Consider the following 19,901-nt stretch of genomic DNA (forward strand, 5'->3'; position numbering starts at 1 on the left):
TTTGATGAGGAATAAAAACCTCCAAACAGACCCCAAACCCGCCGAAATTATGTCAACCTGCCTAAAGCCATTTTTGCCCGCAAATTCAGAACTAACACCAACCAATTGGGCGGCAAACTGCCCAATCTGGCAACACTGTGTGTGGAAGCTTGTGAGGAACAGCTAAACTCAAATTTGAAATGTGTTTGTAGCAGAAGGCAGCTTGTTCATTGAAGGACTGGAGAGGTGTAGCATGGTGGAGGTTCGTTGAACATTTGGGGCTTCATTTCTGCAAATGGAGTTGGAATTAAGTCAGGATGCATGGCATTCTCATGCTGAGAAATACTGGCAGATACTTACCCATCATGCATCAGAGAGGCAAATGACTGGCGCCAAAATTAATCTAAAACGGAACAGGATGTACTAGAGCTAATGCATGGTCCCCGCAGTCCTGACCTCAACAGTGACTGTGTCTTGAAATACTTGGAGAGACAGAAGGATGTAAAAACTTCTAGATAATATCTGTGATTAGTTCTCAAAAAGGTTTGGAAAAACCTAACAGCAGAGTTCTTTAAAAAAAACGGAGTGTACCTAAAAGATGTGTTTAGATGATTGATAAAAGGAACGAAATCATTCCTTGTATACAGCATTTTTTTTTCAGTTGCCTGAAACCTTTTTTTACAACTTTTTCTTTCATGTAAAAACATAAATATAACATTTTATCTTGGAGTTAGATGGTATCATCCATGAAACATCCATGTTTTACAGACAAACTTTTACATTTAAAGCAATCAGGAGCTCTTTTTGTCGTCTATTCTTACATTTTCGAATATGATAGTTTTTTTTGGCTTGAATTTACAATCTCTTTAGATTTTTCTAAAGAAATCCTAAACTCTTTAGATCCAAAGGTGGAATTTTTAATAATATTTCAAGAAGAAACAAGCATCTCAGACAATTAAAGAAAATAGATTGTTTTGTGCTTGGGTTTTTTGAAAAACAGCTCAATAAATAAAATGACATAAAATTAATAAAATGGAAAATTTAAAAATGATTTCTTTTTCTTTTAATGTTATAAATGTATAAGGGTTAACTATACCTCAAAGTATTTGTAACTTTTACAGTATCTGCTTTCTGCTGACTGTGGCATCCACTGCACTACTGTCCATTGGCACAAGCTTAAGTAAATGAACTCTCTAATTCAAAGAAAGTGAAATAAGAAAAATGGGTAGGGAATTAGGTACATTAGTGTTGATAATTGATTCTAATCATGTGTAGTTTGAATAGAATATTTGCATTTTTAAGTGTTGATCTTTTTAATTTCACTTTTTGTTTAAAAAAAATGAATTCCAAACTTTAAACATAGATATCACAAATTAAATCAAAAGAAGGTTTCACTGGGAGAAGTCCTGAGACCTCCCCCAGGAACAAAAATAACAACTAACCATGAGAAAAGCCCATTATCATTATCTGTGGGTCACTGCCATTTTCAGAGTTTGATGTCCCTGTAATAGGATTACAATGTGCACCTCATGTTTGCCGCACAGCATCATCATCTCATTACGTTATGTCAACAAAAGGCTGTTTTGTGCTGGAATTGATTCACGTTCCAAAATGCTGAACCCAAAAATTACAACAACAAAAATGAGAGTGTCTGGGGTTCATTTACTAAAAACTCAGAGGATGATGTGTTGCGATCGACTAACCCAAGCAGTGAGACAAACATGATGCTGTAATACCCAAAATTTCATGTTTTTTTTACAGAAAAAGAATCTTTCTGCTGGGCAATCATTCACACTTCATAAAAAATGTAAAAAAAAAGATTGCAACTCTGTCACTGCCATTATTAGAAATAAGAGAAAATTTGAATTTTTCTTTACATTTCAATTTATTATATTCAAATTCAACATTAATTGTAAAGCACTTTTCCTGTCAATAAGCATCTAAAAAGTGCTTTCCATAATAAAATAGATAAGATGAAAAATTGAAAGATAACATTAAGATAAGATATATATGAGCTCAAAATGCTGTCATTGCTCATCTTTATTCTGCTTTTGTTTTTGCAGCTGCTTCCTAAAAAAACCCAGATATTAGATAATAAAATGTTAAAAACACTTAATGCTGATTTATTTAAACCTGAGGAAAACATTCAAAACTCCTGCTTGAGAACTGCCAAACGGTTCAAGACAAGATTCTGATGAGGCTCTCTATCTGTGGATGTTTTTCAGGTGGGTAACCTGGGCCTGCTCTTCATGCTGCTGTTTTTCATCTACGCCGCCTTAGGAGTAGAGCTTTTTGGAGAACTTGGTGAGTTCCTAAAACCTCGTCTTGATTAGAAAACATGTAAACAACCTTAACATAAAGTTACATAAACCCTATCTAACATCAATCAACTCACGTTGCTCTAAGTTTTAAGTTATATGCTAATAAAACGTAAAAACACTGATTCTTTGCAGATGATGAAATCCTTTGAAAAAACAGGTTACTCAATTTGTACTTATTTATTTATTATTCTATTTTTTAATACATATAAATACTATACTAAACACTTCAAATTATAATTATTACTCATTATATTTTTGTTAAATTGGCCAATTTATTTCTAGTTTTTACAAAAAATCACTTCCTTTCATGAGTTTTCACCTGAAATAATATATTGAAATTTTATATCTGAAAATGCTTCACAGGGCAATACATTTTTTCATTTTAACATACTTGTTTTTCCCATTTTCAGTTTTCTAATTTCTAACTTTTGGCTCCACCCATAATGCAACACATTCAGAAAATTACATACACACTACTTTTTTGCTATTTTTCTAACATTTACTGATAAACCTGATGAACAATCTTTTATTTGTCAATTTAGTTTTTCTTAATATGATTAAATGTAGGTGTAAAAATATTAAAAGCATATAAATAAACCTCTTTGTTTAAATTGTCTCTTCCTAAAGTTGTATTTTCAATATGCAGTGTGTCAGATTATGTGTTGTAGAACATTTGATCAGAAAAACAAAACCCCTTCCAGCATTTTTCTCTCATTTATCTGGAGTAAAATAACGCGGTAGCTGCAGCAGTTCATAATGAAATTCATCTCAGTTTGGTCACCGCTCTCATTTATTTATTACAAAATGCAATTAGTCTCATTCCCCCTCCACATTTATAACCCATTACTTTAGAGAAAAAAAAAATATCTGAAAGGGCTTCCACTCTTGTGGGTACATGTTCATAAAATCATTATATATCCATCTTTCCTCTCACCTCAAATGACTTGCTCCACAGCTATACCAGACAACCATTAAGGAGTATATCCACCACTCTGGAACATATGCATTTCCCAAAATATCCACATTCAAGGTGGAAGGTCTTTGTTCCAAACTGTCATATTTCCCTTGTGTGGCGCAGCTGCAGCTGCTGGCATGGGGAGAGGATTAGTGGCTAATTCTACTGTTGCATTCTTGATGCTATTCTGCAAATTATCTCCACATAGAAGCTGTACAACAAACACAATCTTTGATCACATTGCTATTGATTTGCTAACAGGCTGTTTCTGCACTAGTGAGACTTGCTGCTAATCCAAGCTGCTCCCGTACAGAAACAGTGCTTGTTTCTCAACAAAATGACAAGTGATTCTTCCAAAAAAAAAATTACAAAAAATCACTTTTTTTTCCCTACTATCTCTCCTTCTCTGCCTTCTTTCTTCCCTTTTTCCTCCCACATTTAACCCTTGTTTCTCTTTATTTTGCTCCATCAACCAAACTTACTCTCACACTCAGTTTGCAACGAAGACTATCCGTGCGAAGGAATGAGTCGTCACGCGACCTTCGAGAACTTTGGCATGGCGTTTCTTACCTTGTTTCAAGTCTCCACGGGCGACAACTGGAACGGCATTATGAAGGTACAAACCGGTGACAATCTTGTTGAGTAATAGAGTTTATTCGAATCGAATTAGCTTCACAAGATTACGTGTTTTTGTACGACCTGTTTCCCTCAATCATCCATACCACCTCTGAGGTGAATTTCTAGCCCATAAAATATTAATTTCCCTTGAACTTTTATCCACTTGAACCTGTGCCGTCTCCCTTATGTGCTGTAAAAGCAATACGGATAATGTTAGAGGGGGCCGACACGCGCTCAGTCCATGCAGTGCACATGACAGCAGAATGTGAAGTAAGCCAGCGTGCAGCAGATGCCACCCCTCTGAGTAAATCTTAGCTATTTTAGAAAATGAACTTACTACCTGGGCTGTGAGACAGGTTCTTGAGTTTAGTGGAAAGCAATTGATGCTGAGCTGGAATTAGTGGTTTAAAAGGAAAAAGGAGGAAATAATGAGGGGAAGTGCAGTCAGGCAAAAGTGAGACATCAGTCAGGAGGAGCACAGGAGGAAACGAGAGGAAAAAAATGGGGTTAAGAGGGTCATCTATCACGATTTCTCCCTGTTTAGAGGGAAAAGAAAACACAAATATAAAAAAGAAATTGGTGTACCGCTTCAGGTAGATGACAAGAGAGAAGAGTTAAGATTGAAATATGCAAAGAAATATGATGTAAATGGGGTGCACGGCAAAATGGGATCCGTTCTGTGGCTTCTCCACAGTGTGTAAATGTCAAGCTAGATTAAATAGAAAAGACCACCTTCTGCTCACAGGGCTGGAATTGTTATGTGTGGTCACAGACTGGGTGAGATAGGTGTACTTCCTCTTGTCACTTTAGTTTTTTTGTAATAAAACTTCTTAGTGAACATGTTAAAGTTGGGGAAACCTGTACAAAAGCCATGCTCCACAGAGAGGAATGCAAGCATGTATGATATAAGCTAACTGACTTGATTGTACATTTAAGGCACATATATATAAATACTAATTTATGCAAGAGATTGGGACATTTACTAAAACATAAAGGTGATATTTTTGCAAAAAACTTCCTTATTCACTTCCTTATTTTTTTTTAATGAAATTGTTCTTTTCATTTATTTTTTTAAAGATTCTAAAAATTAGGACAGAGTATTATGGCCACCGTGAAGAAAGAAAATACACAAACATAGCAATAAAGTCTTGAAATTATGAGGAAAAAACAACATTTTACAAGACTAAAGTTACAAATGTATGAAAATAAGTAAGAATTTTTCAGTAAAAGATTCATTAATTAAGAAAAAGTCAAAATTTTACATGAATACAGTTGTGAATTTATGAGAAAACAAAATCGAAATTTTACATGAAGAAAATCATAAATTTGTAAGAAAAAGCAGAAATTTGACGAGGATAAACTTGAGAATTTATAACAAAATGTCAAAATCGTTACTAGAATAAAGTTATTTTCTAAAGAAAAACAATAAAATTATCTTAGTTTTTTATATTTTACAATGATAAAGACATGAATGTATGAGAGAAAAATCAAAGTTTGATGAAGAATGAAGTCATCAATGTATGAGAAAAGTGTCAAAATGTTACGAGAATAAAGTCAGCAATTATTTTAAGGAATACATCGCAATTTTACAAGAATAAAGTCATAAATTGATGAGAAAAAAGTCAAAATTGTATGCGAATAAATAAATGAGAAAAAGGTTTTGATTTTATTAGGAAAAAGGAATGTTTTATTGAAATAAAAGGTTAAAATTAGCTTTTTTAAAATGTTTTGTTGAACGCTGCCTGTTATATTATTTTGCAGACACTGTAGAAATCAGATGGCTTTCACTCTGTTCAAGAATCTTGCTGAATCAGCTTTACTTTTTTTGTAAACTTTATTTTCACTTCATTTTCTAAAAACCTTTACCGTGTAAAATTATTTTAATTAGAAGGCATTCATTTGTGCATATTGTTAATTTTTGCCTCACTATTTTACAACTTTATTTTTGTAAAATTGTAACTTCTTTGTCCTAATATTAGGACTATGTTCTTAGAATTCTATGACTTCCTTCTCATACATTCATCTATTTGTTATTCATATATTTATGTATTTTTGTCTTTTATGGTTGCCCTCTATACTGCATCATAAAAAATACTCTGTTCTGATTTTGTATTTCTTCATTTAAATATAGTGTTTCTCTTCTTCTGCCTTATCAGGACACATTGCGGGAGTGCCCACCAGACCACAGCACTGGCGTGGACTATGCCTGCAATCCAAGCCTTCAGTTTATCTCGCCCATGTACTTTGTCTCCTTTGTGCTCACCGCCCAGTTTGTGCTCATCAATGTGGTGGTGGCCGTGCTGATGAAGCACCTGGACGACTCCAACAAGGAGGCCCAGGAGGAGGCGGAGATGGATGCAGAAATTGAGCTGGAGCTGGCCCAGGGCACCCTCTGTTGCATGGGCACCCCTATTTTTGGGGGCGGAGGGGTGGACAAAGGACTGCTAGCTGTTGGAACAGGGCAAGCAGGAGCAGCTGGGAGAAAGGAGAAATCAGGGGCCAGAGGAGACAAGGGCGATGGAGTGAGGAGGCTGCGACACGCGGCGCACCAGGAGACGTATAACTGCTGCGACTCCAACCAGACGCTCTACTCACCAACACAAGTGAGTGTTTTTGAGAGTGTGAGACTGCAAGTTTGTTTTTACTAATTTGTTATAGTGAGAAAAGCTTATTTTGTTTGTTTTTTGGGTGAGCTTGTGTTCGCAAATCCAAGCAAACGTACAAACTCTGATCGATCAAGGCGATCAAGATAAATAATTCAAAACTATTTTTTCAGCTGCTTTATTGCTTTCCTTCAATGCTACAGGAGATTTTGTAGATTCAGCTGAAGTGCAGCTAGTGCTTAAAGCAAACTGATATTCTGTCTTTCAAAGAAGAAGGAAGCAGGTAGAAGTAAGAAATGTGGTCCATTTAGCTTTCATTCAACTTTTTTTTTGTGGTACTAATAAGAACAAATAACAAATAATTCTGAGGAGACAACAGTGGGCAATACTAAGTACAGCCTTATACTTTCACATAAAAAATCCATCATATAATTTGGCTCATTCTTTGCTCATTTTATTGCATCAAAGTTCTTTGATTAGAACACCCAGAACCCTGGTTGTCATTTTGCAGCCATTCTTATGTAGATGTGCTTCTGCTCTTCTGATCATCTTCTGGCTGCAAAGCCTCATTTTGACCAAACTGGAGCTTTAATACAGAGAATTTTATGTTTTTTTTTAATAAAACATAATCAGAAAGGTTTATCTTCTCAGCAAATATGAGTGGGAGGGTCCAGTGGCTTCAAAAAAAGCCCATATCATCCCTCTTCCTGTGTCCTGTTTGCGAGTGTGTTTTTGAGGGGCCTTACCTTTTAGGCAAATGCGGCTGTTTCTTAGCAACCTTTCAACACAAAGATGCTCTGGGGCGGAGCTACGGGGGGTCCATGTAGTTTTCAGGTGTACCACTTGCCCCCATTTTTTGAGCAAATATTAGTATCATTATTACAAGCAATACAGGCTTCTTAAAGCATTGCAAATGCCCTCAAATGCTCTCATGAGCCACCCTTCCAACATCTTCTGCCCCCCTCACCTCCCATATAAAATGTTCTAGCTCCACCACTGCAGAAGCTAAAAGCTTTTCTCTCATGAACGTTGTGACATACTCAGAAGGAACTTTTCTCATTTGGTAATATTTTGTGCTGCAAAGACCAAGTGTAAAAAATAATCTTACATTAATGTTTGAGATATTTGAAAGCACTTGTAGATTATTGTGTTGCAAAACCATGACTGCTTTGTTTTATCATTGTCTTTATGATCATGCAGCTGATTATTCAGACTAAAATCTGTCCAACTTCTCCCTTTTTCTAAAGTTCTCAAATCTTCTGGTTATCAGTTCATCCAGTGTTGTATTAAAATCTCATGGATGCATTAAGAGGGTACTTAGTATTGCTCACATGTTTCTTTTTCCTGTTTTTCATTATAATTCCTCTATTAAAAGTTAACCTAGTGAAAAAAAAATTTAAGTTTAAGGTTTCACTCTGTTTAGTACTATAAGACACAATACTGTCTGATGAATTCCATGAAGCTTTTATACATAAAAAAGTCATAACTTTAGTAAATATGAAATAGAAACAACGTATAAACATATTATAACCTTTTTCTGTAACACTTTACAATAGGGGTGCCTTTACCGACGTTAGTTAATGCCCAATTAAGCATTAAATACCATTTAAATAACATGTTAATAGACACTTTTATGCACCACTTTGCCTTACTACGTATATACTTAATGCATCAGTTGGCAGTTAACCAATGTTCATTATTTAACCTACTTAATGTATTACAGAGCATTAATAAAAGTGGCCTTACGCAAATGCAATAAGTAAGTATTGTTTAATGTAACACTTTTACCCTGACCATACCCTACATAAATGCTGAAACATTACTTTACCTAATCTTAGTTCATCATAAGGAATTGATTATTGGAATCTATATGTAAAATCTGAGCAATTATCACTGTAGAAAGCGTAATAAATGTCTGACAACTTTTGTTATTCGTTATGAAACGTGATTTACTTTCCATTTAGCTTTTTTTTGCATATTTCCAAAACACATACCGGTGATGAATAAGCCTCACCGATGAATTATTACTTCAAGATATCCCAAACCAGGCCCTTTTCAATTCATAAATATTAACAAATGTTAAGTAATGGTTAAGTAATGCTTATGAGGTCTTTCAGCACTCATTAAGGGTTAGTTCAGGCTAAACATTCAACAAAAAACTTTAATTACATCGTGCTTTCTAATTTTAAAAATAAATAAATAAATAAAAACATGCACATTAAGTGATTACTGTAGATTTTATTAAAGCTTTACTAAAATATTATTTAACCTGTAGTTAATGCATACCTAATGCTAAGAATTTGCACAAGAGAGCTTTTTTAACACTTTGTACTGCATAAGTAAGCTCAAATAATAAACACTAGTTAGGTGATAACTAATGCATACAATTATTTAATGCAAATATTAAATAAAAGTCTCTTTTAAGTCAGGGTTAATGGCTAGGGTTAACCCTGAACCATCCGACGTGAAGCAGGGGACTGTTGCTTCCGTGAAGTGCGTTAATTTCTGATAATGCACACCTCGAAGGCCATCCACCCGCTTATACCATGGTCGCTTACAAAAGAAATAAACATTCAATTATTTTATTGTATTTTATTCTTGTTCATTTTTTCGGTTTGGATTTATTTTTCACAAAAAGCGGGCTATTTGTTACGCCCTCCGTTCTCGACTGCAGTGGCAAGGGAAAGCAATATATATGCTGGTCATCATGATAGGATCAAATAAAGCATCAAATCAGAGAAAAAGTTCACGTCTTACCGCTTGTTTTTGTCCCGATGATGAAGCAAAAATTTGTTTTAAAGAAGCCAGCGCAGCTATGCGACAGGAACGTCTTGTCTAGGCGTGCGTTATCAGTTTTTAATGCACACCCAGCAGCCAATCAGAATCAAATATTTACCCAGACACTTAAATAATAATACTTCATTAGTCATTAACTAAAGATATTAAATGGACCCTTAATGTATAGTGTTGAAAATCATTTAATACATTTGTTGTACTGTATTTCATGCAGTAAGGTTTTTATTATAGTGTTCACCTAGCAGAAGTATGTCAGTTTGTCTCTTTAAACTCTGAAGGAATTCCTCCAGAGACAGCTTTGATTCACAAACTGGAAGAATTTAGACAATTGAGTCGATATCCCAGTATTTTCTTTTATTTGTTTTTTCAATGGGACTGATTTGTTGGGTTTTTCTGTGAAACTTTCAACCAGCACGATGTTGTCATTTTCTAATACAAATTGGTCTTTTCACTTTAGAGGTTTTGTAGAAAAATAAAGGAAAAAAGAAAAGTGTTTTCAACATTTACAGGGGGGGGGGAAGCAAAGCAAAGAAATAAGCAGCTCCCAAAGGCACCAAAATAGCTAAACTAGGAAATCAAAGCAATAGAAAGCAGATTAAATAGTTATTCCTTTTATTGGTTGTTGTTGTTTTTTTGAAAGAACATTTGTTGTTCGGTCAACTGAGAACATCTTATATCAGTAGTTTACATTGTTTAAGAGTTATTAACATCACAGGACTCACATGAGATGTAGTCTGCAGGCTCCTCCCTCTTGGATAATCATCCTTTCTTTGCAAATTCTATAAGTCGGTCAACAGAGACACAGGTTTCCAAAATGAAATCACTAATGATGCTGTGAGATATCCTCCCTCACATAAAGACCTCTCACCCTCAGCCATGAGGAGTCTCACCCTTTGTAGAGCTAATTTTGGTGGTACGCTGCCATTTTTAGTTTGGTGTTGGCTGACGGAGGAACTTAATGCAGACGAGGGAGAACACACTGGCAGCATCCTCCTCCGCTTTTTCCTCTCTTAGTTCTCCTCTCTGTGCCTCAAAAGGGCTGCAGTGGAGGGAAAATAGCAGAGCAACATAATTTATGTGAAAGGCACTTTGTGGGAATTTGAAATGTGTGTGTGCAGTTAAACATGTGATGTTTTACAATAACGATCATAAAAAAAAAAAAAAATCTTTTTGGTAAGAAAAAAAAACGTGTTCAGAAATAGAAGGCAGGCTTTCAGACATGCCCACCAAACTGATGGCTGTCTATTCTGTGTGCAAAAGACACCGTACAAGAACTTTATGAGATATAATGACACAAAATTTTGGGCATGCCTTTACTATGTGACTGAAATGTATCTTTATAAGCAGCAAAGATGGAGAGTCTGCTCCCCTTTTAAGGTCTGCAGCAAAACTTGATGATGTTGATATTGAACATTTCGAGATGCCTTTAGGTACACAGACGTTTGAGTTCGATAGTACACAAGCCAGCTCCCCGCACTTTTAGCAGACAATATGGGAAGTCCACACGCACAGAGAGGAAGGAGATAATGGCCGAGCCAGTGACTGTCAGATAAAGGCAGTAATTAATTTCAGCTCTCTGCTCCTTCACTCTTTAGTTCCATTCCCTGCAGACAAGCCCTATTGTTGTCCACTAATACAGTTATTAATGGGGGCTAGCACATAGGCCACCACAGTCAATCAAACGTTTTTTTTTTTTTTGTTTTTTTTTTATTAACCTCCCCACCTACACAAAACAAACTCTCTTGAGTTTTTCAGTCAGAAAAGGAGTGTGTTGTTTGTTTGTTTTGCAGGCACAATAAGCTTTTTCATACTTAAACTGCTGCTAGTACAGTAACTTTTGAGCTTTTATTCCCCCTCTTATTCAAAAATGGTAGGTCAGGGTTTAATGTAACACAACCGATTCTTATGAAATGTGTGTACGCACACAGCAGATCCAAGTATAGTCCCATAAGCGGTGTTTTAGAATTGTGTTATAAATAAAGGCTTATGTGGGGGATTGAAGAGGAGTGACCCTATTTCACAGTATCTTTTGGGAAATATCTACTGATGTAATGCAGTTATTTTGGCTGCTGGAGATTTGCTACAGGCACATTTAATGGAAAATTCAGGATCCAAGAAAGAAACTGAACTATTTTTACTTTATTTTATTTTTTTTGCTTGCTTGCTGCAATTTTCTCACCGAAACCTTTATAATAAAAATCAAGCAAAAAGAGAGCTGTTACGTCTCAGAAAAGCCTGAAGTAATTCACTTGAATTTAGTGTCAAGCCAAAATTATCCTAAGCAGAAAGTAAGTGCTTAAATCCTAAATTCTTTCAGTATTGAATAAGCTAAGTGAGGTGATAAATCAAATGTAATTGCTTTTCTCTCAGTGCCTAAGGACTTGACAGTAAAATCCAGTGTTCCTTTGCTAATGAGTGCCTAATATTGAGGTCTCTTTTACCAAAAGTGTTTAACCCTAAAGGCCAACTAGGCATGATGTGAAGTCTTGTTCTGTTTTTGCCTTTATGAAGATGCTTCATTTTATATACTGTAATGTGTTTAACCCTTGTGGTATCCTAGGCACTTTAACATTGGGAGTTGGGTCATTTAGACCCACTAGGCAGTGCGCTGAACCTTTTTTCTTCAATGATTTGTGATCTTCACTGGTGTCCATGGATTACATGAAATCCTCTTCACCTTTATCAACATTTTTCATGGTAGGAATAACACGTCAATGCAAGGGCGGGGTCATCTAAGATAGCACAAGGGTTAATGATAAAGTAGAAATGTACACTCTAAGGGTGACTGAGCAAACAAAATAACCTGCAGGTTGCACACAGGCACTACTATAACCTACTGTGGTGTATGCATTTCCCTGCGTGTTCTTTGTCCTCGCATGTCCGCATGTGCGCATGTTTGCGCCTGCGTGCATACTGGTCTGCCGGCCTGCGTCCTGTGTGTGTGTGTGTATCCGTGGTGTGTGTCTGGTGTGTGCGTGTTTGTGTTCCAGGAGAGCCAGTGGTTGGACAGCGTATCTCTCCTAATCAAGGATACTTTAGAGGGGGAGATGCTGATGATCGACAACCTGTCCGGTTCTGTTTTCCACCACTACTCCTCTCCTCCACCTCTCTGCAAAGACTGCAAGGGCCACCCACTAGAGGTACCACGTTGAAAAAAATACTACACATATGTGTTTCCAGCATGAACACACACACAAAGGAGATGTGTGGATTTTAAAACTAGCCTTCTCATTAAATGGAAACCCTTTCACATCACAGTTTCACTTTAATCTGCGTTTCATTCATGATGACTTCTGTTGTGGTTTTCTGTGCTTTTTCTGTGCATTCACAGAGTTCAAGACAGAGGCTCACTATTTTCTCGTTATGCCCAAAAACGGGAATGTTAAAATGTTAACTTATTTGATTTTTAGAAAAGGACAAAAATGTTGTTGTGAGCCACACCTTTCTGTTTCTGTCTTTTTCTATTTTGTAGAAAAATTACAAAGTAGATCCAATTAGTATTTTTAGTAAATTTACATCAATACAGACTTTAGGTGTTTTTTATATATATAGATATATAGATATATATCTATATTTATATTTATCATTTTAATGTGTCTTAAAGACCCACTACCATGGAAAATGGTGTTCTTAACATGTTTTTTGCAGTATTTTCCTCATGATGGAGGACATTTATTGAGCCCTACGTTGGATTGCTGAGTCTCCATTTATTCAAATCATTGTGAATCAGGACCAGACAAAAAAAAAAAAAAGAAATTTAAAAAGATCATAATTTTCACATAGAAAATACACTGGGCGCGCAACAAGCTCTCTGATATGAGCTCTCAACAACAGGGAGGGGAAGGGGGGGCAGGGTTGCTACAACTCAGAGTAGAATTTCTTATGAACTACTGCCGCTCTGAAGAGACTAAGTCCTAGAGTACAACAGGGTTTTTTTTAATTATTATTCTAAAATAGCTCAAAATAAAATCTAAGTGGGTCTTTCAGATAAAAGCACCTAAGCTGGTGTAAAACATGAACATTTTCATTAAAATCAAGCATGTTTCTTTAAATACAAGATATTTCTGATGAACCAACCCATAGTTTTAGGTTTATCTTACTGTTTAAACTGCTGACTAATAAATTTCACCGACATATGTATATGTGTACACAGTCTGAATGGAAAGTGTTGTTCAAGTTTGTGTTTTTAAAACGATGTGTCAGTATCTTTATTGTGCTGTCCTGTCGGTAATCTCTAAATAACTACACGTGTTCATTTATACACTAAAGTGCATGAATCAGGCAGATCATGTGCATGCAGCAATAACTGCAACCACTGTGGAAGCATGCAAGCATGCACACACAAACTTAGCTTTACAATCTAGGGTTTCTGTTAAACTCGAGATCCTGCGATGAGCCCACATTCACAGATTTCCTGTCCTTGTAAAGTGCTGTCCATCACAATGACAGTGCAGAGTGTCAGTTCAGAGAGAGCAGTGACTGTAATCTACACCTCCTCACCTGTTGGCTATGCTTTTTGCTTGTCTGCAGATGCTGTCAACCCATCAATCTTTCCTTCACTCCTTACAATGTTTCTACTCCTCATCTGAACTTTCACTTCTCTCGCTGCCCCTCTGTCTGTTTCTGATTTATTCCTCCAACCCAGGTATAACTCTGCTGCAGGTTTTCACACATCAAAATTCCCTAACTCTGTGTTGGTGGGGATAAAAATGGCATTGTGCGTGCGACGGCCTTTCACCGCACCGTCCTTCCTCCTGGGAGGGCGATGTGTTAATGTGAAAAGCAATGCGCTGCAGGAGACTTGGGTGCAGTGAATGAGAGACAGTGGAAACTATCATCAAGGAACTGACTGAGATGTTCCCTAGGTCGAACGGCAGCTTGAGAGTAGCAATTGAGTGTGCAGGATGCAGATCAGTGAAGCAGTGGGGGCCGAAGCTATTAGCTGGTGTAAGCAGGCACTTCTTTAGGCTACAAGAGTAGTTTGAACTGATTCTTAAGGAACAGTTTTGAATAAATTGAAAGAAAAGCAGCCTTTTTGGAGATAAAACGGTATCAGTTCAATAACAGGCAAAGCCTTTAGTAACAGCTCTTACCTCCATATTTTTACTGGTCCTTGAAATCCTTTTATAGTTTGTAATCAGTACAACTTTTACATACTTTTTTTTAAACAGTAATAGTTTGTGGAGGCTGGGGTACTTTTTAATGTTAATTTGGTTGCAGAGGTCACAAGAGGGGAAAAGCTTCACCTGAATTAACATGGTGTTTTATAGTCTCTGAAGCCCCATGGGTACGAACACATTAGGGGTTTGAAGCACAGTCAAAAATGCACTTTTAGTATGAGGGGCCGTATAAGACATTATTTATTCTGAACCATTCACATTCATACATTCTTGCTCTCACAGTCATATATATTCTCTTTCGCATACATATATTCTCACTTGCACATCCATATATTCTCTCTCTCGCATGCATATATATTCTCTTACGCATTCATATATTCTCACTTGCACATCCATATATTCTCTCTCTCGCATGCATATATATTACTTTACACATACATACATTCTCACTCTCATTGTCACTCTTAAAAAAGAATGTATGTATGTGAAAGACAAGTATATATGAACGTGTGAGGAAGAGTTTATATGTGTGTGTGAGAGAGGAGTATGCATGAAACGGAAGTTACTTTGCATGAAAAGGAAGGCACTTTGAATGAAAAGGAAGGCACTTTGAATGAAACGGAAGGCAGATGATTTCTCGTGCTCTGATTGGACGAGAGGCCGCCACCTCCCATTTTGAACAGACGCTAACACGAACCAATAAGAAGGCCATCGGAACCTTAAGAAATATTTTATCTTCACCTCAAGTGGTCACAAATCTGTCTGCATCTCTAGAGACACAAAGGAATGTCTCAAATACCAATAATGGTAATAGAAGTGCCACCGAAACAGAAAATCCGTATCCACCTTATTCCTAGCCCCCATGATCCTTTGCGTGAATTATGGGCGACACTTCCTGTAGACGCTGGAACACGCATTTACATTAAAACAAATTCCTCTTGTTTTCGATCCATAACTACATATAAATGTGGGAAAACCAGCTGTCATTTCTTAAAAAAGGCAACGGTGAGGTGGAGATGAAATATTTGTTAAGGTTCCGATGGCTGCAGGACCCCCGTGGCTACTTCTTGCCGGTTCGTTTTTTAAAAAAAATAAACTTTATTAACAATATCTTGCACATACAAAATACCAAACACAAAACTCCACTGTGTGCAAAATACAATCTTCACGTTCGCCATGAGAATGAACAAAAAAACATAATGATAACCATGTAAAACAGGTTATGCAAAAAGAAAACAAAAATAATAAGGCAAAGGAATCTGTTAAAGTTTCAGGAGAGACCATGTTTCAACTGTTCTGACAGCTTTTTTGTTAGTGGAAGATTTAATACTGTTCACATACAAAACCATTTCTTTCTGAAAAACATAAAACACGTTTTTTTTGTTGGCATATTTACACTTGTGTATAAAGTATTTAGCCATAATTATAAGTAAATTAACTACATATATTTTTTCTGCATTAAGTCTTTCTTGTGTAAAATATCCAAAAATAATATGCTCGTAAAATAATCTATAATCTTCACATAGATGAGTTCTTATAAAATGTATCACATCTTTCCAAAATAGTTGAGTGAAATAGCAAAACCAAATAAGATGAGGCACAGTTTCTGGTGAGGAATGACAGAATGAACAGTTTATGTCCAGATCTTTTTTAAACTTAGTAAAGAAATGTTTCACTGGATAAAATTTGTGAAGAATTTTGAAAGAAATTTCTCTGATTTTATTGGTGATGAAATACTTTTGTGGCAGGGTCCAAACCTTTTCCCACTGAATTCTACATCCAAAGCTGTTCCAGTATGAGATAACATACGGTTTTGTGGCAATCTCATTTTGAAACAGAGAACGGATACTTTGATTATTCCTGCTAGCTAAAAAACATACCTTTCCACAACACAAGTCTGTTAATTTGGGATTTCTTGCTTGTTCATGTTAGCGTCTACACTGTAATCCCTAGCGAGTTGACTGAACTTAAAAATTATTTTGTAACAGATTACGCAACAGTTAAGTTATATTATTAAAACTTTTAAGTTAACATTTATTAAAATTCATATTGTCAGTTGGCTTACATTTGTATTATTTCATATAAAAAATATTAAGATTCCTCAACTTATAAAAGAGAGATTATTTACTTAAAGTTTTTAATATTTTCCAACTAAAAAACGCTTTAACTAACTATATTTTTATATTACTCAACTCATAAAATATGTAAAATTCACTCAAATGCTTTATAAATTCTTTAACTCATTAAATGTGTAGCATTGAAAATATTTAAAATTCTTCAGCTTAAAATGTATTCTAAACAGAGATATTGATACTGCCCCACTACATTTTAAAGGCTAACATTGATAAAAACCAACAAACGTGAAGACAACTGCATTATAAGAGTGCCACACAACATATTGACAAAAAGAGTTGGTTTTGTATTTTACGGCAGAAAAAGCAAATGATCACAACAAAACACATTAGTTACATAACACTTAAACCAACAAATAGTCCATTCTGGAAGACTCACTCAACGAAACATTCTTCAGCGTCAATAAATGTCCTTTCAGTGGTTTGCTGTCCTCAAGGCTCAAGACAGCATTCTGAATAAATATGAAGGCAAGTTCAAGTTTTTTGGGGTGCTGTAGGTCCAGAGCATAGATGTCCCCGAAGAGTTAGAAGAGATCAGTCAGCCAGATCTGTGGGACCACTGACGGCAGCATCCGGAGCGTCACCACGACAACTGAGAAGATACCCACAGCAGTGTCTGTGAGGTCTGGTATTCTGGAAAATACAAAACAAAAAACACAGATGAGTTCAGACCCTCAAAGATATTCATCACACTAATGTCCAAAACTGACATTCCTGCCATCTGTCAATAGGAATCTTTTCATGCTAACATTCTGTTAGCTTTTAATCAACTGGCTATGATGTTTTAAGGACCAACTCCAATTAAAATTGTGTTTTTAAAAAGTTCTTTAGCATTTTTCTGAAGGAGGACATTTATAAAATAATTTAAGACTAAAGCTTCATTTTTCTTTATTCAAATAATGATGGATCAGGAGCAGAAAAGGTAAACGAAACTCCACTCGTTCCAATCAGGAGTCCCTGATGTTCGCCTTTCATCTTCCGTCTCAGTTTTAAAACCATTTAAAAATATCACTCAGTTTACAAACTACAAACAATTGCCCTATTTATTATGTCACTCAATAAAATCTCAATCAATATTAAAGGATTAGTGAAAACCATTGACAGGGAGTCGTGTGCACTTACTGTACAGGTCTTGAAGAAGTTGGAGGCATCTTCATGCAGATAAACAGGAAGTGCAAGGAGGACAAGTGCCCGTCTCATGTTCACGTCACGCTGGTCCTAAAAGAATAAAAAGAAATATCCATTACCTTTGAAGCAAATGCAGAGCAAACACTTCCAATATTTACTTAAGGAACTTTAAGAAATAATAAAATGATACCTTTTCTAGATGTCTATTTCTAGTAAGAGGACAATACAGTGTTTATGTCATGATCCACTTCAGGTCAAAGACCCAAAGTCATTTTTAAGGCAAGTTACACCTTGGCTTCTTACAGCTGTTTACAAATGATTTGTTATCCGTTTTTGAATTATGCACATTAGAAATTCACCTGGAGGTCATAAATCCTAACCAAGCTGGCCAGTTCCTGTCTGTTTTGGTGGACTTAGTCTCAGAAAAGGGCAGCTTTAAGTTACACAAACATGTAAAAACTGCACAATTTCCTCTGACTGCATCTACTCTACATAAATCCATTTCAGATCTTGACAGATGAGTTTTCATGGTTTCAAATGATGGAATGGTGCTAATGCAACATCATTTTATTATTGTAATATACTGTCATAAAGACATGACAATATTCCAAAGTGTCTCCACATACATGGCAGTGGAAACACTTTGGAATATTGGCTATGTAGTACTGCAGTATTATATGTAGTACTGCATAGTGCCAAAGTAACAGAACACAACTTGCACCTCCATTCCATTGTGCCACCTTCAGCCTGCAATCTAAATATGTTTAGTTAAATTGTAAATAATTTCAGCTCTATTTAGACCTTTGGCTAGTTAAAATGTGCATAAATGTTTCCATGCTGCCGTATAAATCTAATAATGGTAATAGTTCAGGATGAATATATTAAATAAGTATAAAACTCACCCACTGACAGGTCTTTTCTGGTGAAATGGTGACTTTCTGGTGAACTTTCTGAAGTTCAGTATCTGAAAAAGTCCAAAAGAGATTTTTCAATGTTAAAAAATGTTTCAATTATATTCTGATCAAAAAACATTTATTGCACTACACAACCTATTGCATTTTTTGTTTTTTTAAAATAGCTCTAGACAAATAACTGAGACAAGTTACCTCGCTGGCCTTGGCGTCTACCTGGAGGTGAAACACTGAACACTCTGTAGTTCGGTACCTGAACACAACACGAGCACGTTGATTAATTTATTTTTACAAAAACCTTTTTTATAACGGAGATCAGTGATTTATAAAAGCTTAAAGCTGCATTCAAAACCCAATGCTTCCATGTAGCAACCAGGCTTAAAACTGTTGGCGGTAGCTCCTCCCACACAACCGTTAGAGGCTTTGAGTGACATTTTTGGACAAATGTCCAGCAGCAAACTTTAGCCACAGACAGAGGCCTCCAACGCGAATTTCACACGCGGATCATGTTTAGTGTGATTGCAGCATAACAGATCATTTCTACCTCTGAAAAAAAAAAAAACCTCATCACTGTCGTAACTTACGGGCAGAAATGCATTTTGGGTTTGGCTCGCCATACGTCTGCTATGACAAACTAATCATGTATACATTTCCACATTAATCTCTAAAACAATCATAACACACATATGTTTAAACAACAGTAAACCACATTTACGGTAGTATAAGAGCATTTTTAAAGCATTCATTCATAAACCATGAACGATACTTACCAAATTAAATCAGGGCTGAAGACAAGACGGCACCATCAGCGATGAGGCGGATGAAAAAAAAACCCGAGGTTGGGGCGTCTTGAAGCGGGACGAAATCGCAACGCTTTGCAGAATAATAAAATGCTCGACTTTCAATTTCAAACGTCGCATACTCGCATTCGGCAAATCCAACATGGCCACCTGAGCTAACGTAGAGAAAACGAAAGACCCTCCCACCAGTACGTGATGACGTCATAACGCTACTTCACGGATCTTAAAATTTTTGAGTGCCAGATACAAATAAGCTTTAAAATATTTAGCACTGTTAAGTTAAATTTTAAAAAATCTTGATAGAGCTTAATACTTTATAGTTGAATCAACTACAAAATGACATTTAAGTTGTGTAACCTTAATAGTTATGAGTCAGTACAAGTGATAGGGTTTAGAGTGTGTTCAAAATGGGAGGTGGCGGCCTCTCGTCCAATCAGAGCACGAGAAATCATCTGCCTTCCGTTTCATTCAAAGTGCCTTCCTTTTCATTCAAAGTGCCTTCCTTTTCATGCAAAGTAACTTCCGTTTCATGCATACT

General features: G+C 36.1%; 1 protein-coding gene and 1 long non-coding RNA gene across 5 annotated transcripts in view; one reads left to right on the forward strand and one right to left on the reverse strand.

The window, feature by feature from the left end:
- The window catches only part of cacna1ia (calcium voltage-gated channel subunit alpha1 Ia), a 213,327-nt gene that overhangs the window by 167,228 nt on the left and 26,198 nt on the right, over positions 1-19,901 (forward strand). For 2 of the 4 annotated variants that reach the window (XM_023957619.2, XM_078951512.1), the window contains exons 30-33: positions 2,205-2,283; positions 3,750-3,871; positions 6,030-6,476; positions 12,263-12,412. In XM_023957619.2, coding sequence (XP_023813387.2) covers positions 2,205-2,283; positions 3,750-3,871; positions 6,030-6,476; positions 12,263-12,412 — 798 coding nt within the window. The remainder of the gene's footprint in view (positions 1-2,204; positions 2,284-3,749; positions 3,872-6,029; positions 6,477-12,262; positions 12,413-19,901) is intronic. The other 2 variants (XM_078951513.1, XM_078951514.1) reach the window with 1 other exon arrangement.
- LOC144994295 (uncharacterized) lies at positions 16,791-19,503 on the reverse strand. Its single transcript, XR_013657750.1, has 5 exons — positions 19,334-19,503; positions 18,759-18,816; positions 18,555-18,616; positions 17,647-17,742; positions 16,791-17,157 (listed from the first exon to the last, which is right to left on the reverse strand). It is a non-coding gene; the product is annotated as an uncharacterized LOC144994295 (long non-coding RNA).

This window comes from Oryzias latipes, chromosome 8 (assembly GCF_053564925.1).
Source record: "Oryzias latipes strain Hd-rR chromosome 8, Olatipes_Hd-rR_3.1".
Taxonomy (NCBI): Eukaryota; Metazoa; Chordata; class Actinopteri; order Beloniformes; family Adrianichthyidae; genus Oryzias; species Oryzias latipes.